General features: G+C 42.4%; 1 protein-coding gene across 4 annotated transcripts in view; it reads right to left on the bottom strand.

Moving 5' to 3' along the window:
- TMTC1 (transmembrane O-mannosyltransferase targeting cadherins 1) overlaps nucleotides 1–22,981 on the bottom strand; it is a gene marked incomplete at its 5' end in the record, with an annotated part of 152,155 nt that overhangs the window by 66,547 nt on the left and 62,627 nt on the right. For all 4 annotated transcript variants that reach the window (XM_082280324.1, XM_082280323.1, XM_082280322.1 and 1 more), the window contains 3 exons: nucleotides 7,245–7,434; nucleotides 18,045–18,148; nucleotides 19,101–19,182. In XM_082280324.1, the coding sequence (XP_082136450.1) occupies nucleotides 7,245–7,434; nucleotides 18,045–18,148; nucleotides 19,101–19,182 (376 nt within the window). The remainder of the gene's footprint in view (nucleotides 1–7,244; nucleotides 7,435–18,044; nucleotides 18,149–19,100; nucleotides 19,183–22,981) is intronic.

The following is a 22,981-nucleotide window of genomic DNA, read 5'->3' as shown; positions in this document are numbered from 1 at the left end:
AAAGAGCCACAAATTCTGTAATCACTATACTTCATTAGGAGTTTTATTTTTTCATCTCATTAAAAAAAAAAAAAATTAAAAATCAGCATCTTCGGTAGCACCAGCTACTTGAATGCCAGGCTTAGTAACTTGCTCATTTCCTAAAATAACTAAGTTTTTCTTGGTGATCATCTAGTTTTGATAGGAATAGTCATGGATTTCTAATGCTATTTTGATAACCACTGCTGACTGCTTATTTACTACACGACACACTGATACTATTCCAAGTATTTGGCAACAACAGAAATTACTTTCCAGTTCACCAGCAGCAGCACCTATTCAGGAACTGGTGCACAGGCAAACATACACCAGTCAGAATGTGAAATCAAAACCCTTGAAAGGAGCACCGGCTTCCTAACCCAGGGTTATCTGAAGAGAGATCCTTGGCACACATCTCAGACCACACTAATAAGATAATTCCCTCTCTGTTTCCAGAGGGAATAAAGTCCTGGTCTGTGCCACCAGGTAAAACAGCACGTTTTTCAGAAATGCTGAAAATGCCTAAAAGCTTTACATGCATGAGAACTGTGGATGCTCAACAGCTCTGGAAATCAGGCTTTTAATTATGGAATAAAAGCAGAAAGTAGTCCTTTTCCATTCCCATAATAGGGCACAGAAATATATCCTATAATATTTCACTTTTTATATTAGTATCCTAAAGTAAAATTTTGGTATCTACTATTTTCTTTTTCCCTGCAGAAGTCAGCTATCTATCCATTCAGCTGTGTGTTTATGGTCTTTCTCACCCAGCTTTCTAAAATTCCCTTAAGATATAAGCTCATTTTCCCAATCCTTAATCTCTGCAACCTCTAATTCCACTTGACAAGCCAATGTGAGTAGGAGCACACAAATCTTTGAAAGAGAAGTGGAACATTCCAAAAGGAAATAGGAAATCAACAAATTGCTCCAGGAATTAGAACAATCCTTTTGACCTTGTGGCTGCTTTTCCCTCTTCCCTTTCATTCTGCGACTGCAGGCTGCTTGACTAGGTGGGGAAAACAAAACAAAACAGGTAAAATTCAGTGCATACATTTGCAGTACATGAAAGCATGATCTTTGGAAAAGCAACTCAGTTCACGGTGAGTTTGCTCTTGAGAAGGTAACACGGAACAAGAGGAGCCTAACAAAAAACAAAACCCCCACAATAGCTTGGCATCACAATATTTAACTAAGGCCAAGAAGCCATGATGAACAATTATTACCTCCCCCAGCTGTAAATTTCTTGCTCCTCATTTCACCTACACTCTCCTGCTCACCCCTACAACTGTGCCATTTCAAAACCTTTCAGCTCTGAGTAAGCTTTGAAATACTAACTCAAATCAGAAGAAGAAAATTGCAGAATAAAAAGAGTAATTCAACGTTAATATGCTGAAAATGGCAGAACTACCTACCCCCACGATAATTACCTCCACCACGCTGCAGGCAGTAAGAGCCCATTTGGTGAGATGCTGAATATATTCATGGTGAGCCAAATCAGAACTACTTCAGCTCTGGTTATATTTACTCAGAGTACCACGCTCCAAACCTGTTATTTTAAACCAAGCAAAAGAAAATCTGATGCAAAAGGTACTTTGACAGTTCTTGTGTTTGCTTTTTAAATCCAGAACAGCAGTCACATACAGACTAAGGCAGCTTTTCCCTTAGCTTGAGTCTGTCAGCTGGCACAGTGAGCTGCCTGGGAAGGCTTCCCTGCTCCTTCCAGCCCCACCAGGGACCCGCACGCAGCTGATCCGGTTGCAGCACTTGACAGAGCAGAAACGCGGCCGGCGAGCTCGGGGTGCCTGCAAGGGGCTCCCCCCCTTCCTCCAGATTTCACTAAACAGAGTCTTTCTGGCTTATTACTCTCTCCCTGCAGCAAATATTAACAACAGAAGCAGCATAGAAAAAACTCACTGCTAAGGATTAAGAACAACAGTCCTGACCTTCTCTCTATGTGGAAGGAATTCAAGTGGCCCTCAGGAAAATGAAAGCAGGATTTATTTTAAATGGACCTTTTATGGAAATGACTGTGGTTTCCAGCTTGTCAGATAGACTCCATCAATAAATAGCCTTATTCACCTTGCTGTGCCTTTGAAGCAGGTATTGTTCTGGAAGTGTTGTGGAATATAAATTTTGCTAGGCATACTTCCTAACTATGCTGGTACTACTGTAGAATATTATAAAAGGCAATTGTTCCCCAGAAAGGTCCATAAGCTGTGATTTATTAATGAAATGCCAAACCTGGGAAATGAGGCAAAGGTCTCAGGAGTGCAGGGTAAAGTAAATAGCATGACAGAATACACATAGTGAGTGCTAGCAAAAACAACAGAAACATGCACACAAAGAGAAGATGCAAATGCATTCCTCTCCTGGATGGTATTGAACGTTGTCAGCTAAGAAATTTAGTCTGAAAGTTGCTGAAGAATATGCTCACATGATATCCATACATATAATTTACCAGATAAATGGCATTATGATGCCAATTACAGCACGAATTAAAGCCATCACAATATGGTATAAAATGCCTTGTCTTGGCTAAGAAGCACCATGCAGGGAAATTTAAAGAAGCAGCATCACCTTTAAAATTAGATCTGAAATAAAAAACCACCAACTGTAGCATATGAAAGATCAGGATAATACATATGTCAGTCACATGCAGTGAATATAACCTGAAAGTCATCACACACAGAATGTAGCCACATCACACGGAACAGCCAAGCACATTCTTTAAGAAAGTTCTATCCTAGAGCACACTAGATGTATTTTTTTAATTGATGTAAAATGTTCATAGCATTCCCTCCTCGGACATGGGCAAACTGGAACACATCATTATGTGCTCCTGCTGAACAAGTAGGACCAGTGTAGGTGTGAACCACCATTAGGCAGGTCCACAGTGCTGGTCACGAGTACAAATGAGTGAGGGCCATCAGTACGAGGTGCAATGCACTCCCCCAGCCTGGCCATCCGCAAAAATCACTGTTTCAAGTTAGTTTCCCAGATCACCCGGCTGAATTAGCCCACCACACACACAAGTTTTCCCTCTATCAGCCCTCCATATATCAGGTACCATAGAGAGAGTGGAATGCTATCCATCATGTGCTCTGTACGCATACATTCGCAGCTACAACTACAGGACAAGCTGCATTTTAATCGCGCTGCATTTTAATTAAGCAGCGACCTAAAAATGCCATGCAGAGTGGTGCTTCAAACATCTGAAGGGTCTTCCTTTCATGCTCATTGAATTATTATGACATGTCAAAGAAATAACAGTCGTCCTGATGATAATGCCAAGAATTGTCCTCCCTCCAGTCCGCCAGGTGCTCCCCATATCTTCCAGCAAAGAAAGGCAGTGCCATGGGCCCTTGGTTACCCCAGTGGCCATCTGAAGCACCAGATTATTTTTCTTACCTTGTGACTGGAATGCTTGATGAAGAATGAGAATTCCCAGTGAGAGAATACCTCATCCATTTCCTGGTACCTCTGTAATCCACCAGGAAGTCACACTACATCCACTCCTTGTAGCCAAGGCTGTCTTTGAAAATGAACAATAAATAAATGCCATCCTCTTTTCCCAACTATTAAAATTTCACTGGAATGCAGGCATTTTCAATAGCACCCCCAGCCTTTGTCACATCCCCAGCACACTGCCTGTGGGAGGATGTTCACTGCAAAGAGTTGAGCAGAACCAGAGGATTCTGAGACACGCCAGTGACTCCTGGTGCCTTGGCCAAAACAGCTCCAGAGAGGCTAATTTCCAGAGTATGCTGGGCATCCGAATGGTGAAAAATCAAGTCCCAAAATGTTTCAGAGAGATGCTTAATGGACTGCAACTTTGTTGCATTAGTTACTATGGAAAAATCTTGGCCAGAGACAGCAGCAAGGTCCTTTTCCTCCTGAGTGGGAGATGCAACAAGGAGCTTGCCTTTTCTTTACTCCTCTCAGACCTCCTGAAAACAGGCATTAATTGTGACATGTGATAGATAGGGATGGCTACAGCAAGACACAAGGGTAGCTGTGCACCTCAGCACTATGCAGAGAAACAAGTCTTACTTGGGAAGCTGTTCACAGGGAGCTCTCCAGCTGATAAGCAACAGGGATTCGCACTACGCAGAAGAAACAACCCAGGGAATGGAAGTTATACACAGGGAATTAACAAAGCAACTTTTCCAATGACCTCCTCATTAAGTAAAGAGGAGGACAACAGTGAAGGTGCCCGAGCAGGATGAGAAGGGAGGCTTCTCACTCCAAACAAACTGGAGAGCTGCTTTCAGCAGTTTTCAGCATTAAATCCCCATCTAGTAACAGACGTGTTCCAAGGAAAGCACCCATGGGTAGAAATCTTCCAGTGTTTCTTCTCTTCCTGAGGTATAACAACGTCCACAAAATGAAACAAGAAAGCTTTGTGCCTTAGATGTCCTTTATCAGCACCACACATACATGCCCAACAGAGTTATTACCCTAATCACAAACGTCAACAAATTAGCCCTGCTTAAAATTCAACGACAACAAAGGCAGAAATCCAACCCATGCATTCTCTAATTACAGTCCACACAAAATATTCTGTGAGTCTCCTGTGAGTTTGTGCTGCAGATGCACACACATCACCTCTCGCCACTGAAAATCAGCTCAATGTTCACTGGACCAATGTCTTCACTGCTGCCAAAACAATTCCTAGCATTTCCATTCTCCATGCTGCAGAAAGGAAAGCAATGGTGCCACTGAGAAGGAATATGAGGCTTTGTTCTCTCTTACCCCTGCACACCTACACTCTAAAGAGAAAGGCACAGACATTGCATGCTTGTTCATCTACAATCATCCCTTAGTAAATTGCAAGCTGTCTCTTCCAGGTTAGACCTTGCAACGAAAAAGGAGAGAAAAATGGCTGCTAAGACTGCTCTGTGTGTTTGCATCAAAAAGAAAGCAGAACATCTTACACTTTATGAAATGTGAGAAATCAACTGATATATCTCGTGCTGCCTCTAAGCTGTAAAACACAGAGAAACAGCTTGGCTGGGACTTGACTGAAGGATGGTCCTTCTTGGGGGGAGCAATGCCCTATAAAAAGCCACCCCTGTTGCATTTAGAAATATGCTTTCTTAGGACCTAATGCAACCAATTGTGCCTGCAGTCCATGTGCCCCGAACTTTCCTCTCCGTGTTATAAAAGGGACCGTTTGAAGTCAAATGGCATAATGTATTTCCAGGAAAAGTACTGCTTCCTGTTTGCTTTCCTCGATAATTCATACTGCTCGGCCCAACATGATCATCTTGATACCACTGAATGGCAGTACCACGATTTGGAGATTGTGTGAGTTGGTAAAAATAAAATAGAAAATACCTTCAGAAATGTAGAACTTCCTGAAAAGCAATATATTTCCAATTATACCTCTAATGACATACATACATATGCTCCATCCCTTACAGTGTTCAAGGCCAGATTGGAAGGGGTTCTGAGCAACCTGGTTTAGTGAAAGGTGTCCCTGCCCATGGCAGGGAGGTTGGAACTGGATGATCTTTAAGGTCCCTTCCAACCAAACCCTTCTGTGATTCTATACCTAGGGCTGAGGGAAGCATGTCCAAACTGATCCCCAGGAACTGTCACCAGTTCCATGTTCACAGTGGGTTTGCTGGAGGATCCAAGTGCCCATGAGAGCATTTGGTCAAGATGGTTCTAGTTTTACTGGATTAGATACAAAAGCAGGTCACTTCAGATCCAATTTATTCAGTGTTTGGGGTGTTTCAAGGATAAACACAAAGGAATCTTTAAGATAAATTTCAAAGCACCTGGTAAGTAAATGCCCAAAGAGTAAAATTCATTTTGTTTAACATTAACAGTGGTCAAAGAGCAAAAACTGAATTTCTCACAAAAAAACTACAACTTGCAGTTTCAAACCAAACAGTGGTATTTGTAAATCCAGAGTAAATTGTTTTATTTTTTATGAAAAAGAAGAAATAAAAATATAAAGTAAAATCTTTTTCAAGCAAACTAACAGTATTAATCCAACACATAGTTGAAATTCTGACAGCGGGAGAAGAAATAAAAAGCAAACAAAACTTCAAAGAACATAGAATAAGATTTTTTCAGAAGTCTTCAGTACTGGGCTAATGAGAATTTTATCATTAACTTTCCTGAGAACAGGATTAGGTCTAATACAAACACTTCTGAATATCCTTAGCAGTGAGTAATGGAAGCAGGAGGAATATGAGATGATATACAACCTGCAGGTAGAACTGGTGAATACCTAATAGGGTGTTTTCCCATATTTCCCATACAGCATCTGTCAATGTATTATCTAAATTAATGAGTCTGCAGTCTCAAACTGTTTGGTTCATTTTCTGTCTCTTATCAGGAGCACAGGGAAGACTGCCAGGGTAGACTGAAAATGTACATGACCTGCACATTTTAGCATAACACAGGTATTAAAAACCTGACACTCTTCAACTATGCTTTTCAGTGATACATACATTTAAGGAAGAGAAACTTTTGTACTATTTCCAGAGTGACTACCCACACCTTTCCTAAAGAAGCTTCCACAAAACAACTGAAAGAGGAACAGCCTGTAACTCCCTATGATCCACAAAAAAAACCCATTCCATGGAAGTGCATATCTGACTTGCGACAAGGCTTGCACAACCTCACTTTGATTTCTGCAATATGATTAATGGTACCTCTGAAATGCTGAATTGGGAAGTATGGCTTACCAACAGCATTATTTACGCCAAAGAACAATTTCCAGATCATTTCCGATTTCCCACATTCCATTACTCTGCTGACAAAAAAAACCTTCTCATCAAGATGTATCCAATGTTTAGGTTTTAGAAGCATAGCAAAAGTGCAAGTAGAGGAATAGATTTTATTTTCAAAGAGCCCTGCAGATGACAATTCCCAGTCCTGTTTGAAGTAAGTGACAAACAGCCTAATGACTATGGGAGAGGCAGAGATGCTTAACAACTTCAGTGGGGTTGGGATCATTAACAGTAATTGAATGTGGGAGTCCAGGCCAAGTTCTGCCCTCAAATCAGACCAATTAGACACTGAGACATTCAACTAGAGAGACATTTTCATCAGTTGAGCTTGCCTGCATTAGTTATTACTGGTATGGTTTTTCACCTCACTCCAGTGCATTCCAGAGGAAAACATGCGCTTACCAACCATTTCAGCTGAAGATTAGGAGACAAAAGATTTTCTTTTCTTTTTATGTTGTATTGCACGGCTTTTGGGGTTACCTTGAATGCAGCAATGCAGTGTAGGCTGAGTAATGTCATCACCAGCACCAGGAACACCGTGGCTAAGTTCCTCACATCCCAGATGGACTCGACCAAAGGAATGCTGCCGACCTGCCAGTCGTAGCACAGGGTGATTGGTGCCAGCAGGAGCCACGCATTGAAGGCCAGAAGGTAGGAATAAGTTAAAAACCTGCAAATGAGAACAGGTAATGTAATACATGGAATGACTGCCAGCACAGGAAACATTTTCCTCTGGCATTTACCACATACTACACAGGAGGAGGAAACAACAAAAAAAAAACTGATCAACAACACTGCACACACAGGCAGCACCACACCTCTCTGTCAAGAAAGAGATGCTACCGTAGGTGAGGGGCACTTCAACAGGTCATTTGAAGAAATAACATAAGATCAGTAATATTTACATGGTTTCTATGCACCAGCCTTTGGAAAACTTACAGAACTTCAACTCCCATTTAAATGTTACACTTTTGAAGTGACTTTCTGCTGGCTTAAACAATAAATGAATAACTAAGCAGGTACATACATATACACTGAACTTTTTCACAGTTCACTGCATCACTGCTGCAATACAAAATATCCCTCTAGCTGGGTTAAACTTACAATTTAGGATTTCTTCTATCTGGACAACATGGAGCAATTAAAGTCAGACCCTTCTCTCTTTTCTCTTTGCAAACCAAAGCACAAGGAGAAAATACAGAAGAAAGGAGGGAGGGGGTGACTCTTAGCTGATCACATCGCAGCTTATTAGGGCTGGGGCCAGATTGCATGAGATGTGCCACAGAAGTGATGAGGAAGTAGGGGGCCTTTCAAATTGTTGTAATCTTCAATAATTGTTATTCTCAATAGAGAGGAAATTAATGGGGAATGGAATTGGGGAGCCTGCTGCCCTCTGGGAAGTATGCAGGGCTTTCAAAGGACTGAAAAAGAACAGCATGTGTCCAACTGGCTTAAAGAAAACAAGAAAAAAGTCAAATCAAACCAACATCCCTCTCTGCCTCAGGCTTTTGCTTCTTGGCATGCATTTGCCAAAAAGTGCATCTAAAGTTGAAATACTTTTAAGTGCAAGAGACTGCAGATTATTCCAGCAATCATGAAGTCAACCAAGTAAAATTGTGACAAGGCTTCAAACAGACAAAACCCTCCTTGGCTTGCAAATGGAAAAATTCACATTGAACACAGCACCAAAAATGGCAAATACTCAAAAAAAGGAAAAAATTACATTCTATCCTGCATAGGATTTCTTCCATCTGAGCCTGCTTTGGCAGCTGTTATCACACCCAGTTGCCATGGTACCTTGGCAGGTTTATTAAAATGGTAACAAAGGACGGCAGAAATGTCAAGCCATATAAACAGAGGACTGTCTCACTTGCCACTTAGAAACATACCCCTTTGTGGTCAAAATGCAGCCCCTTACAACATTATATTTGTGGCAGAATGGTAAGACACCAAAGCTAAGTGTGACTCCCGGCAGGAAGTTCCCAGATGGGTGTTGGGCCCTAAATTTCTGTGAAAACATACTTGAATAACTACAAAGTTAGGATATCAGTTTCTTTTCTCATCCAAAAAACAAACATCTCCAGCAGCACAGTGACCCAAAACAAGGAGGCTTACTGAGCTGGAATGTTTCAATGTAAACAGTCACAGAGGCTCATTCTCATTTTCCCACATATCTTTCTAAGTTCTCAAATCTGGAAATTGGAATATTCTCACATTTTTAAGGTTTTCAGTCATTTGGTACACTTCTCTTCCATATCTCCCATTTTCCTCACCTTCCCCACCCTAAGGTACTAAACAAAAGGGAAAGAGACAAAATCCATCTTCTCTTAACAGAGACAGCGATTAAAAAGCCAGTTCCTATTTAAGAGAGCATCCCTCAAAAACATAACCTTATTTTGCTCAAACGATTCTTAATTTTGATTGTTCTCTCTTTCTAAAGAAACAAATGTATCTTCTAGTCACCAACCCAATCTCTTCTGGCCCACATTACAGAGAAACATAGCAACACAAACTCTGGTGGGACTTAATCACACCAAGGCACTCACTCGTGACATTATGTGTGGCCTGACCTACCTCTGCTCAGCCACAATAAAACAGACTTCTCCATCAGCCTCAACACATCAGCTCAGAAAAGGCTGCCAGCATTTATTTACAGCTACTTACTTCAAAGCCAAACTGAGATCCATTTCTAGCTTTATTGTCAAAACAAAAGCACGTCCATTTAGATGAATCTGAATAATGTCACGGCATATGGTATTGTTACTACAATTGTGTATATCAGACAGGATTTCCAGAAGCACTGAGTTGGTTTTGCCCTTGATCCTTTAGGAGAGCCCCGTTTTTGGAGGGAGTGTCCTTTTATGCCCTGGCATATTAATATTTTCAATAAGCATGACAATATTCATGAAAGTTTGTATGCAAACCACAACACACACCAGAAAACCCTCCCCCTGTTTACTCAGGCTGTTGGGTAGGAAGGAACAAGATGACATTTGGGATCTTGGCAAACTGCAGCATTGCAGCTAAGGACAGACTAGTTGCTTTTCTGCATCTTCACTGATAAGGCAGGAGCTGATATGTCCCTACACAGCACAGAATAAATAAACACAGTCTGCTGCCATAACAAATTGAGTCAGCTGAATAACATAAGTAGAGGTATTCAGAGTAGCCAGATCAGTGTGAGTTAATGCACTTCTGTTGGAAAGGTAGGACAAGCTCCTGTTGAAGATGGGAAGACAACTCCAGGACACTCACTGATCAGGAATGGTTTGTAAACATGTGCCTATTTCCAAGTGCTTGTGAGGCTTCAGTCTTCCTTGGGAGCCATGTGCAACTTGCTGCCAGAGGCGGGTCCCAAAGGAGATGGACAATCGCTCCATTCCACTATGGCAGTAATTAGTCTTTAAATACCCTGTTCCAACAGCAGTGAAATATTTTACAGCCTGTGACAGTCATTACCACTGTAAGTGTACAGTTAATTGGTTGGCCTCTGCAGACACCCTACTGGAGAACCCTTGGCCTCATCTCCTGGGTGATCTCCCAAGTACCCTCACTGAACGTGCATGTCCCATTAGCAGGCACGCTACCAAGATCCATGAAGGCACTGCCTGACTTTTGGAGGCATTTGCAAGCTGCAAGAAAGCCTTGAGCGGGCTCTGAGTCAAGTAGAAGTTTGGATATGCTTTCAGCATTGGTAAGCTGTCCTTGAACACGATGGATGGCTGCATAAAACAAAGCACTATAAACTATCGCTATTCTAGGTTCTAGGAAAAAATAACGGGATGCTAATAATAGTTACTGACAATCCAGTGCTGCTTTTTATTTCTGGCTCTCGAAAGCACATGATAATTCCTTCACGTCTATGTGGCTCTCGTACCACAAGCCTAAGGGGAAAGCTAAACACAGGAGAAAGTTTGGAAGAAACCTCTGACCAAAGCTGACACCTCAAGGAACTAATTTGCAAATTTTGAAAAGACTTGAAGATTCTGAAATCACTCCAGGAGCTAATTACATTTCAGCAACCTACCTGCAAATGGCAACAAGAGTATTTTCTTTTAATTAGTTGACTAAGTGAATGACATTTTAAATTAATGATCTTCTCTGTATTGCTTCTGGTGTCTACTGGAATTCCAAAGGAGAAAAATCCCTGCCTGTAGCATCTCCCACTCTCCCAGTTAATCCCATGAAAATCAGAGTATTACTGGTGAGGTGACTGGAAGATTTTGCCTCTTAACTGGTAAACAGTTTTCCCCCAGGCCAGGTAACAGCATTTGCATTGCAGTAAATTTTTTATTTGCAAATTGAACATGCAAATCCAAGTTTCAGCAGGTATCAAGTGTTCTTTTCACTTCTCGTCATCGCTGGCATGCTCAGAAAAACACAGTTCCTCCTGTTGGTAACCAGTGTTGCCATGGCAATCCAGTTTGTTTAGTTTCAAATTTTTTTAGTTTCAGTGTTCTGTTGCATGCTTTGAGATAAATACAGGATGACTCACATCTAGAACTTGTTGCAGAAAACAACTATCAGAACTGATTGTTTCTGCTGCAAAAATGAACACAAAGGGTACTACTCAAAGCCATAAACAATATGACAGGAAAATACTTGCGGAATTGTCTGTTACCCTTTGCTGTAACAGAGACCAACAAGCTTGGAAAAGCTCTCATCTCAGCTCTGCCAAACCCAGGCAATCAGAGAGCAAAAGGAATGTGAAACTAGGTTAAAAAATTACAAGATTTATAGACATTTATGAGGCATTTCCTTTCTCTTCTGATTTTGGAGCAGTTTAAGCTTTCTCCCCACAGCAGCCAGGGACTGAGATTATAGATTTCTTTCTAAAACTGTGCTACAAGAGTGATCACAAAGCTCTGACCGTGTCCCACCAAACCTACATGGAGAAGTGGGGGCCAGTGATCCTATTTTTTCTAAGTGCATATTGTGCTGCAACCTACCAGCCACCCAGTTCTGGGACAAGCCAGACAGACAACCCTACCCACAAAGAGCCAGCAGGGTACCCACCTGCAAGTGAAACATCTCCCAACTGGGGATTTTAGCAAAGCAAAGGCAAACCATTCTCCTGGTTGGGAAAAAATGGACCTATCTAGAAGACAGGTGATAAGTGCACTTAACTAGTACTTGGGGAAAAAAGAAGGGCAGTTATGAAGCAGGTAGGGATCTGAAACAGAAGCAGGAATACAGTTTTTGCCCTTTCAGAAGTCACAGACCCTGGCTATGCTCTTCTGACACAACCTCCACACTGCTAGGCACTCAGGAAGGTTTCAGTTCACGACAAGGGTAAGAAGAGCTTTTTTATTAGAGAAAAGAGCTTCTCATTTGTATTAACAGGTGAACTGATTTTGGCTCAAGGCTCTCTTCATCCTCTTACAAAGCACTAAACCCAAGTGAGTTTGACAAGTCACTTCAGAGTAATGTCCTCCTAGGACACACGTGGCTGCGATTATAACCAGGTAGTGGTATCTAGGATATTGTCTTCAAATTGTATATATTTGCACTTTTCCTGGGGACTCCCAGCCCAGTCATACCTTCCCACACGAGTTTATTTTCCTGCTCTGTATATTGTCAGCCCAAACATTTTCTTTTCAGAGCCTTAGAAGAAAAAAATTCCCACTCTGTCTATCCAGCTCATTCAGGGATAGTGGAGTAAACGACACAAACAAGCAGCAGACAGACTAATTCCATTTAACACCCAAATGTGAGTATAAGTTAGACAGAAAATACTTGTAACTGGAAAAGTACCTGTGTATTCCCTTTCATCAAACCTTCTGCATTTAGGGAAAAGAGCTGCCAATCAGTAGAGGACAGGAGTAGGAAAGACAAAGATGGGGATCAACAGAGAGTTGCAGTGTGATGAATTACAAGGTAACTCCTCTGGAAGGTGGGCTTGTGTGCAGCATGGACACGGGGGGAAAAGCGGACTGTGTTGTCCTCTATAGCTACACAGCCTGAAGAGCTTTAATCTGGTGAATAGGCTCTTTCTCAGTTGTTTAAACTCTGTGGCTAAGAATCTGAAAAATACTGAATTCTTGAAGAGTAAAGACTTTCAAAGAGCCTGTGAATTTCCAGTGAAACCCAAGCCTGCTGTCAGAACCTCAGTGCTGGAAAGCCTGGGATTAATCTCGCACTGCAAACCTCCATGTGCTGTGGGTTAGGACATGCCTTGTGATCACACCTGATCTTCAACTCCTCACCAACAGCAGCACATTCCAGAGCCATGCAGCCCAAATTCCCCAGCAGTGCCCAGCAGTGGGCAACTGCTTCAGAAGAGGCTCATTGAGGCAGCAGCAGATGGAGGGTTCTGTGGACAGCCACTGAGATCCTCAAGAAATTAAAAACCAGACCACGTTTCTGGAAATGGCCTGTTGTATCCCAGAGCATTACTCACCCCATGCTGGTGGGAGCCAAAGGGATGTTCTGGGCACATCTGTGTGGAAGTATTTTGGAAAGCAAAACGCATGGCCTGTAGCAGTCAATGGTGTCTGCTTTGGCTGCAGCCTCTCTACTCCATATGCAGGCTCTGGCAGGAAAGGCTTGTTGCGTAACAAGCACTTGCAGCAAGCACCACAACCCATTAAAATGCCTACCAAATCCCGGAGCAGCACTACCAGGGTCTATTCATCACACCAAGAACACCTGAATGAGAGAGATGCTGAAATCTTTCATGTGGCTCTGAGAGTGCCACCTTCCCTGCAGGGTGGGCTTTGCTTTGGAGCAGCATCTTCCAGCCAGACCTTAACCCAATTCCCAACATCCCTTGAAATAAAGACTACTCTTTACACTTAATGTATGGACTGTCTGGCCCCTGGGTAGGCATGAGAGCAATTTTTACCAACATTGTTGTTCTCCCTTCTCTTAGAGTGTTAGAAGTGTTGGAAATGATCCCTGAATGGGATCCCTGAAAGTGATCCCCTGCAGGGATTACATGCAGGGCCAAACTTAAGCACCTCTAGGCACACAATAGAAAGCACTGACAAGCCTGGCAGAACTTCACCACTCAGGGAACATGTGCAAGCCTGGCTGATTAAGAGTTGACATGTCACAGGGGTCTATTTTAATGCTAGTTTCTAGCCTAAGGTCCATGAAAACTCCATACCAAAGTAGTTGCTACACTTGACTTCTACTTCCTTGGCAGAACTGGCTGGCACAGGGACCCATTTTCCCAGCACAGGTCTCTGGTTTGCCTCTTGGTAGTTCATTCCCTTTGAAGTTACAACTGGGATGATTAAATGCATTGCTCAGAAAACAGTCATAAATCTCTGTGAAAAGGATTATGTGCCAGTTTTTATGTATAAGCACTTCTTCAGCTTTCTGCAGCACTGAATTCTCATTTACCTGATTGAAACAGCAAAGGAATACAGAAAGCCAGCTTACAGAGAGAGCAGTTCAACCATAGGACAATGTTATCTCAAGGCAGTCCAAGTAGAAATGCATTAACTATTTAAGGAAGCACCACAAATAACCTGCTTCATGCCCAGAGTGATCAGCCACCAGAGATCACAAGGCAAGTGCCAGAAGAAATTAATATGACTTGACTCCCAAAGACATCGTTTTTTTAAAAACCAGACTTTTAGTTACAAATTACAGGTAAGATTTAATCTGTTTCACACAGTTTGAGACATGCTGCACAATGGATTTTTCCCTTGTCTTGCCACAGTGTTGGTATATCCAGAGGCCTCCTAATTCTTTCCCCTCAAGAATGGAAGAAGAAAGAAGCATTGTGCAACATGTCTGGAGCATGTCAGCCCTCCACTCAACACCCCCCTAACTCCGGAGCTGCACTTTCGGTACACTGCTTACACAAAGCTGCATAGCCCTCAAAACCTTTCTAATTGCATTCTCCCTCAAATTCTGCCTAATACAAGCAAGAATGCTTGAACAGAGGTTTGGGATTGGGTTTTCTATCTCAAATATCGCTTACCCGTAGCAGATTTTGAGATCAAAGTCTGTGTTCTTTAAGGTAAGGCCACAGGAGACAGTACATCCCTCCTGCAGTGCACAACAGCCTGATGGACAGGCTTTCATGGCAGGGCTTAGGAATAGCAGGATTCCAAACACCTTCATTTCTGCCTCCACTGGGAAAGGGAATGATGGACACATCTCATCTTCTCAGACCACCTTTGCCAAGCAACACAATGAAGGGCAATGAAATGTAACTTTCATTTATGTCACTAAGCTTTGAAGTATTTGGGAATATGGCTTCTCATTTTAACAACAGTAATTTAGTGAGCATGCTGAACAGATGACTGTTTTTAAAGACTTAAAAACTGTCATTATTTCAGCATATTTAGCCTTTCAATTGTTAAATAAATCATTATCTGTCTACTTTAATTTGTGTTGTCCAAGAATGGAGACAGGTTACACAGAACATACAGGCATTTTCTAAGGCCAAACTGAGCCACATCAAAGGTCTATCCAGCAATGACCAAAAGTCAGTGCCAAGTAAAGCATGTAAGATGATAATTTTTCCCCAGTTCCTAGCTGGGGAGTTGGATGAGTTGGAGTTTCTGAGTTGGATGTGCTTTCTGCATATTTAGTAGCCTGGATTTCTTATTTCAACTTGGCAAATCTCTCTTGGAGCCTGCATAAACATCCAGCACACTCCTGGTATCTTGCAGGAAGAAGCTCTCCAGCTCAACTACCTGCTGCAAGCCACTTCCTTGCCTTGCTTGGAACCTGTCTCCTCTCAGATTCATTTGATACACCCCAAGTTCTACGTGCCCCCCTCCTCCACACAATCATGGATGCACAGACCTCTCACACCCCCAGTCTTGTAATTTACACCGTATCAGCTCTAAGGGATGACAAATTCTGACCTCATGAGTCACTACTTTTTCAACCCCCTAACTTACACCTGCCCCTAATGTTGGCCCCAATAAACCCTGAAAAAGTTACAACGCTCCATTGGGTTCATCCCGTGTCAGCTGAGACCCCAGCTTCACATCTAACTTCATGAATTTCACAAAGACTGCCACACATCTCCAAACGACTGTTTTTCTTTTTTATTCCACTGTTATCAGCCTTCCTTCTAGTCCCACAGAGCTGGCCAAGTCTTACAATAAGTTTCAACTTTGTTGAAAACCATAACATTTACCCTGGCGAGACGTGCACAAAAACCACATTTCCAGCTCAAATAAGGACAACTCTTTGAAAACAGAAACTCCCATTTGTGACCTAAATGATCTTCAGAGTTACAAAACAACTTGCCCACTGCCTGAGACTAACCCTTGCTTCAACCACAGTGACAGTGTTAGCAATCACTTCAAGAACACTACCCAAAACTGATCTTCCTTTTAATTTCTCGTCTTGACAGCAAACTTGGCTCTTCCGCTGCCTTCTTCCCAACTCAACCCAAATTGCAATTAACATCTTAGCTTCAGTGCTGTATCCTAATTCCTGTCTTCAAAACCTTGTTGAAAACTTCCCACACCAGCTCTTCACATGCTGCTGCACTGTAGCTGTCCACAGTTGAGGAACATACACTGCTTAGGAGCTTCTCTGAGGCTGGACCATACACACAAGCACTCCTGCGGCCCTCCTCAGGACTCACTCCAACAGGTCCATATATTTCCTGTGCCAAGGACCACAGAGCTGGATCCAGTGTGCCAGGAGAGGTCTCACAAGAGCAGAATCACCTTCCTCGACCTTCCTGGAAACCACACCTGTGCCACTTCAACCTTGCTATCTCCAGCTGACATCCCAGTCCTGCACTTGGGATGACTGGCACAATGCCAGTTCAGCAGCAATAGCTTCAGCTCTGACCAGGGCAAGATAAAGTCTCAGGTTACAGTTATAGCCTGAGTCTGAAAGGGGAGGAAGTTTTGGAAAGATTGTTGCCAAGATAAGAGCTGTGGTCAGAGGGTGCATCATGGGCTGTCAGTTCAGAGACAGTCACTGGGTCTTTGTACCTGCAGGACTGACACTGAGACCTGCTGAAGGGTTGGGTTTCCTGAATGGAAGATAAAGGTTTCTGGGTAAATTGACTAAAATGAGGATTAAGATCAAGCTCAGCAGAAGTGGAAGAACTGGGATAAATAAAGGGTTTTAGAATCCCTTCATAACAGTAACACTGCTTTTTACTGCGGTGGATTTCCTTAATTACATTTGGAGTGGGTAGGCGTTGCTGGACTGCAGGTGAAGCTGGGGCTGCTGCTGGGCCCAAGGGAGGACCTCAGCCAGCAGCACTCTGGCTTCTTTTTCCTAAGCCTGCTAATAAAATCCACAGTGCCAGTGGTAAAAATAGTCACTGTTTCATACTCTGAGAATGACTCAGATTTTGGGTTTAGAAAACCCTCCCCTGTCATTAGAATAGGCAAAGAGACAAACACACAAAAGAACATGCACAGAAGAGGTAACTGAAATTAGGCCAGGATCATTTGTGACTTGGTGACCCCCATCTCAGGATAAACATCTCAAAAAGGGACAGCAGCAAATCCTTCACGCTGTGCTGCACCGAGTCTGGCATTAATAACTCCACCGGAAACAATCACATCAGAGCTTTCCAAACAAGACAATGTGCTTCCTGGAAGCACTTTTAGCCTTGATGGTAATAGGAGCTGTTGCCACATTATCATAAAGGTTCCCCAAATGAGATCCAGTCCAGTTCTGCAGCAGATGTTGGATAAGGATTGCTTGATCGTAACCTGTGTCTCAGCTGCAATTCCACTGTTGGAATGAGGAGCCAGCAAGGCCAGAACATGACACACAGGAAGACTCCTCCCATTTTCATTTGAGACATCGGGAAATTCCTGCAGAAGCCTCAAAATTGTCTTTCAGTAGCTAAACAGACCAAACACTCGTGCACATGGCCCCTCCACCTTCACTGCTCAGTCACTGATACTACACCAAGAGGCATGGTGTAGTATATTTTTATACAAACTTCAGCTGAAGCCAGAACTCTGAATGCTTCCACCACCCCACATCTCAGGAGCAGCCAGTTTTAAGATTTAGAATTATGCCTCAGTTACTGGGCTTTCCAGTCCTGCGCTCAGGCAACTAAACCTTATTCTTTGGGCTTTGCATAAAAATAAGCACACATTTTTCAGTAAGAAAACACCTGTAATACAACCCTACAGGACCTGCAATGTGCTTTGGAGTTCAAATAATTCTGGTTGCTTTCTATTCTAGACAGAGCAACACAGAGAAGTAATTAAGTTAAGACAACAAAACACGTTTTTTTCATTCTCATCTGCAAACCATTTTAGTGTAGGAAAATGTAACATCAAGACCACGCTTTTGAAAACTTTTGTTTGACTGCTGTCATCGTACCTCGTCAGTAAATACGGTGAGAATGAGGCTGGATTGTCCTGCTCTGAAAACATCGGCATGGAACCTCCCATTATCCAGAGGCGGAAATACAACACGAGGATCACCTTCAAAGAGAAACATCTCCGTTAGCAATGCACTTCTACGAAGAACTAAGTCCTCCAGCAAATGCCTTGTTGTGATAGCTCTCCGTGCTGTGCAAAGCCAGTCAGCTCAGCAGCTTAGGCACAATTCAAGTTGGCCACCTTACACAGGGTGACAAACCTGCCAGCCCCCAGCACAGACAGCACACTGTGGCACTGTGTGTCCCTCTGCCGTGCCTGCATTACTGACAGCAACTGGCACATCTCAGTACCCACCACAAAGGCAGCATTCTGAAGGACAAATCCATCACTCTGCTGCAGTGTAGACTGCAGAATTTTGCTACTGACTGCTACCTAAATGCAGAGGGAAAAATCACGGCTGATGTTTTAAAAGTTCTTATCATTTATCCATGCTGGCACAGGTGTAAGGACAAGCTCCATCGGTGCTTCTCATGCTGTGCAATCCTAATTCCTGGAAGAATTTCTGCAAGCTGCCACTCCTTCACCTTTCTGGTAACCACTTGTCAGGGGACAAGCAAGGGAATCTGGCTCCTGGAGCAGCACACCCAGAACATTCCCATGGAAGTGCTTGTTTTCTCCTCTGCAACATGTTGAGTCTTGCTTGGAGTGCATCAAGCAGCAGTTTTTCTTATGACTTACTGAGCCCTGCATTGGCATTAACAGCATGTCACTGACCAAGCAGCCCAGTGCCACCGAGTGCCCTGTATTTAGGGCAGGAAATACCTGCAGATGATTACACAGTTGCAAGGGCAACCACTGTAAATCTAAAGGTTTGAGCTGAAAATACAGTAATATTCTTGTTTCTGCCCAGCTGAAACTTTCTAGACTAATTTTCAAGCCTAACTTTGTATTAAGATCTCCCATCTGAGCTTTCAGAGTCTTTTGGGATACTACTATGCATTGCTCATTCTCATCAAATACACAGAAATACATGGTCAAGTCCATTCCTACTTACGTAGCTTATCACCAAAGCAGCTCTCTTCAAAAAAGGCCTTGCAGTATACAAGAAATTCTGGTTGTTATTTGCAGTCAGGTAGCTGAAATATAAGGAAACAAATGTTTGTTGAAGTACTTTGGAACACTAACTCATTTTTCAAATGGAGAAAAATGGGTACATTGATTTAACCACCCTAAATGCAGTAGTAATGACATCACTCCCACTCTTCAAAGATCTTTCCACGTAAGTAAAATACTGAGACTAGTTCAAGTAATACACACTGTAATACATTGCAGTTTTGCCATCAAAATATGGTTTTGGTGTGTTTGTTAGTTTGTTGGGTTTTTTTTTTAATCTTCAATTAACTCCTTAATCCTCAGAAAAATCCCATGTGGGTCTCAGTGAGATTGCTGTCTTCAGACTCCCAGATGACTACACGGAGACACATTTTTAAAAGGTCACCCAAACAGAGCAATTCAATTTTAGACCGTGATTAAAATGCAAAAACTCCTTGTTCCCAGCTCTCTGCTCAGTCTCTAGAGAGAAGAACAACTATCTAGCAGAACTGACTCTAAGCATTTATTTTGGAGCGCATTTTGCACGTTTAAGTTTCATCACAAGTCTGCTGACAAAGTGCTGTGACAATTAATTGCACAGACACAAACACACAGGTGGCTTACTGTTGTAGGAATGTTCATAAAACCCTTCCTGTTTCTCAATGAGTAAAATTAAACTGTACTGGGAGCCAAAACTATGCATTTATTTTAATACAGAGTAGAAGCACTTGCCAAAGCCTAAGGAACTTTCTTAATATAACAAATAGTGCCATATCCATGATATTAATTTCATGATAATTCCATTTCTATTGAACCTTACAGATGCTCCATCATTGTAATAAAGAAATGACAAAAAGAAATACAGAAGAGACAACAGGAATACTTTAAGCATATAGGAGGTAAAACTACTGAAAAAAGACAACTTATTTTAAGAAGTTATATATATCAAGGAAACAAAATAAATTCAGAAGGAAAACATTTGCAGGTTCTTCTGTGTAACATACAATCAGTATCAGGATACTCTATTTAAATGATTTACAAAACCTGCAGTTTGTATTACAACACCTTCAAGCAAGTTACCTTTCCAAGCATGAAATCCTCATATGTTTCTCCTGTGAACATCGAGCATATAAAACACATCTTATTTCCTCTCCAAATTCCTTAAGACATACTATCGCCTGATTGCTTCCACCCTTCAAGTCTTTGAAAAAACAAGACTGAAGCACTTCCTAATGCAGCCAAGAGTCTTTAATATCTGGGGTTTTGTTCAAATTTTCTATAGTAGGAAGTTCGCAAGCCTGGTCACCATGGCGAGATGAAGAAAAGATTATACTGCAGAAAAAAGCACCAGGGCAAAGCCAGCAAGAAACAGAGGCAGCATTTACCAAGATGAAAGAAGTACATCTGGATGTTCTGTACAAAAGAACTGCTCTTCAGAAAACTTTCCCTAAGTGCCATGCCTAAAACTAGGGAACTAAACCACACAGTGTAAAGCAAGCCAGATGACTTTCAGTCTTTGGTGTCTACTTATTGTCAAATGTTGACATTTAAGCACCAAACCTGACTTAAATGTCAGACTAGTCTTCAAGGGCTGAACGCCTCAAAGTGCAAAGTTTCTTGAGTTCCCACTGATTTTAATCAGGCTCCAGCAAGTACAAGAGAGATGAAACTAAGCCTTCAGCTTTTTCTCCCCATGAAAGGTCAGGTTGGCCTTCAAGGGCTCACCATGGCCTGGCTCCAAAGCCCACCGGAACCAAAGGGAAAGCCTCTCACTGACTTTAACAGCATTTGGACCAAACCCCAGGCTTTTGTCCCCTACTGGAGCCCTTTATGAAACTCAATCCCCTCGTGATTTGCAGCAGGAAGTGTTTGGTTGCACTTTGTTTACATTTTTATGTGTGGAGAGAGGAGAGCCCTCTATTCATCACACTGTCTGACTCTTTTCAAGAACTTGTTTTCACTTCCTTTTAACTCTCTGCAACACTTTAGACAGGAATTTTCCATTACAAGTATTTGCTTTAGGTGGAATTATTCTGGGAAAAGATGAACTAGAACAGTTCAGCTCTTTCTCCAAGGCTTCAGCTACAGACAGAAGAGCACTTTTATCAGCGTCAAGAAGTCTGCCAACTTCATCCTTGAGAAACAGCATCGCCTTGCATCAGTGTCCTAAAACTTGTGGGGTGGCCATCATCTCCAGGCCGTGCGTTTGCTCTCTACCCATGGTGAGGCAATGAATAGTTCAATTAAGAAGTGAAACTTTTCCATTTTGAGAAAGCTGCTGTCCTGAAGTCTGTGTGGAAACCGCAAAAGATACCATGGTTCATTGCTCAGCAATCCTGCTCTCCACCCATCAGATCAACCTGTGGGAGTGGTATAAATGGACAGGTCACACTCAATGCCTCAAAGATTTACAAGAACCACGTGGTTTTACAGAACACCTCACTGGGCTACCACCTGTGCCAGGGAAGGCAACTAGTAAAACATCTCCCATCTAGTGCAGGTGAAAGAACAACACACAGTTTGTGTATCAAAACCAAATGAACTTCAAGCAGGACCTGGATGAGGAAATTGGATACATGTCAGTGACAGACAGCACATAAAATGCAGTAGCTTTTTCCATGTAAAATCTCAGCTTGCAAACACATCTAAGGTTACACTGAACTTTGCTCAGGCAACCTTAAGATCAGCCAAAGCTCTTAATTTTTCTTTAACCAGAAGAAGCAAAGAAATTACTATTTTAACAGTTAAACTGTTTTATACCCCTTTTTAACAGCTGTCTTGTAAAAAGTCATTTACAGGTCAGATTTCCCTGCATTTGCCAACCTCTCCAGGCTGCCAAACATCCCTCTATTCATGGGAACCACTCCCTATCACCTGCTCCACCCCAACCAGCACAATTGTGGTGCCAAGAACATGTCAAAACACACACACACATTCGCTCCCACATGAGACCGGGCGTGGGACGTAGTTAGGCAAAGTGTGTTGATGGTAGCACCACACAGCAATACGCTACCTCCGGAGTATGTGAACATTTCAAGGTGTGGATCTTCCAGATTTTCCTAAGAAAATTATAAAATTAGAGGAGAAAATCCAGATCATCAGGTTCACTAAACAAGTGCGAAAAGAGCCCATTTGGGCAGGGGTTCCACTTCTGCTTCATGCCAGCTTTCCCACAAAGCAACCCAGCATGTAATTACCTGCTTGCTATCTTTTAAAAGCCTTTCAGGAATACTTCCCAAAGCAACCAGAATCACAACAAATAATAAATCCAAGAAAAGCTTAATAATGCAGGGACTTCTCTCACACAGTTCAAGCAGAGGCCAAGACAGATATTTGGCAGTCTCAGCTTCCTGAAAAGCATCCTGGAATCAGTTACATCATCAGGGCACTCCGAGGTTCTATAATTGAGCAGGGTAGGTGGCCCAGTAAAATTCAGTATGGTGCAGTTTACAGGAACATACACTTCACTGGTACCAGATGGACTCTGGGTTAATCAAAACAAACTTCTCTAAGAAGCAGGCAGCTTTTTTAATTTGCCTGTGCCATTGGAGGCACCTCGAGCTTACAGAACAGTGTGGGGCAGCTCCTTGGCTGCTGGCCATTGCCACAGCTCTGTGAGCTATTGGACCACAATTGGAAAGAGGTTTACCCCACACTGCAGCTGACTCAGCTTTGGCATTAAACATGAGCTTGCTCTGTGCTGTCTTTGAAGGCTTTCTCAAGGGAAGCAAATAAACAACTGAGATCTATGATGGACTCTCCACCAGGAATGTCTCAAAGACCAAGGTAAGTATGGATAAGTGTTGCTATATCAAGAGATTGTTTTGGCCAGGTCCCTTCACT

Source organism: Coloeus monedula (assembly GCF_965178545.1).
Source record: "Coloeus monedula genome assembly, chromosome: 4".
Taxonomy (NCBI): Eukaryota; Metazoa; Chordata; class Aves; order Passeriformes; family Corvidae; genus Coloeus; species Coloeus monedula.
This window is presented reverse-complemented; position numbering and strand designations above follow the sequence as displayed.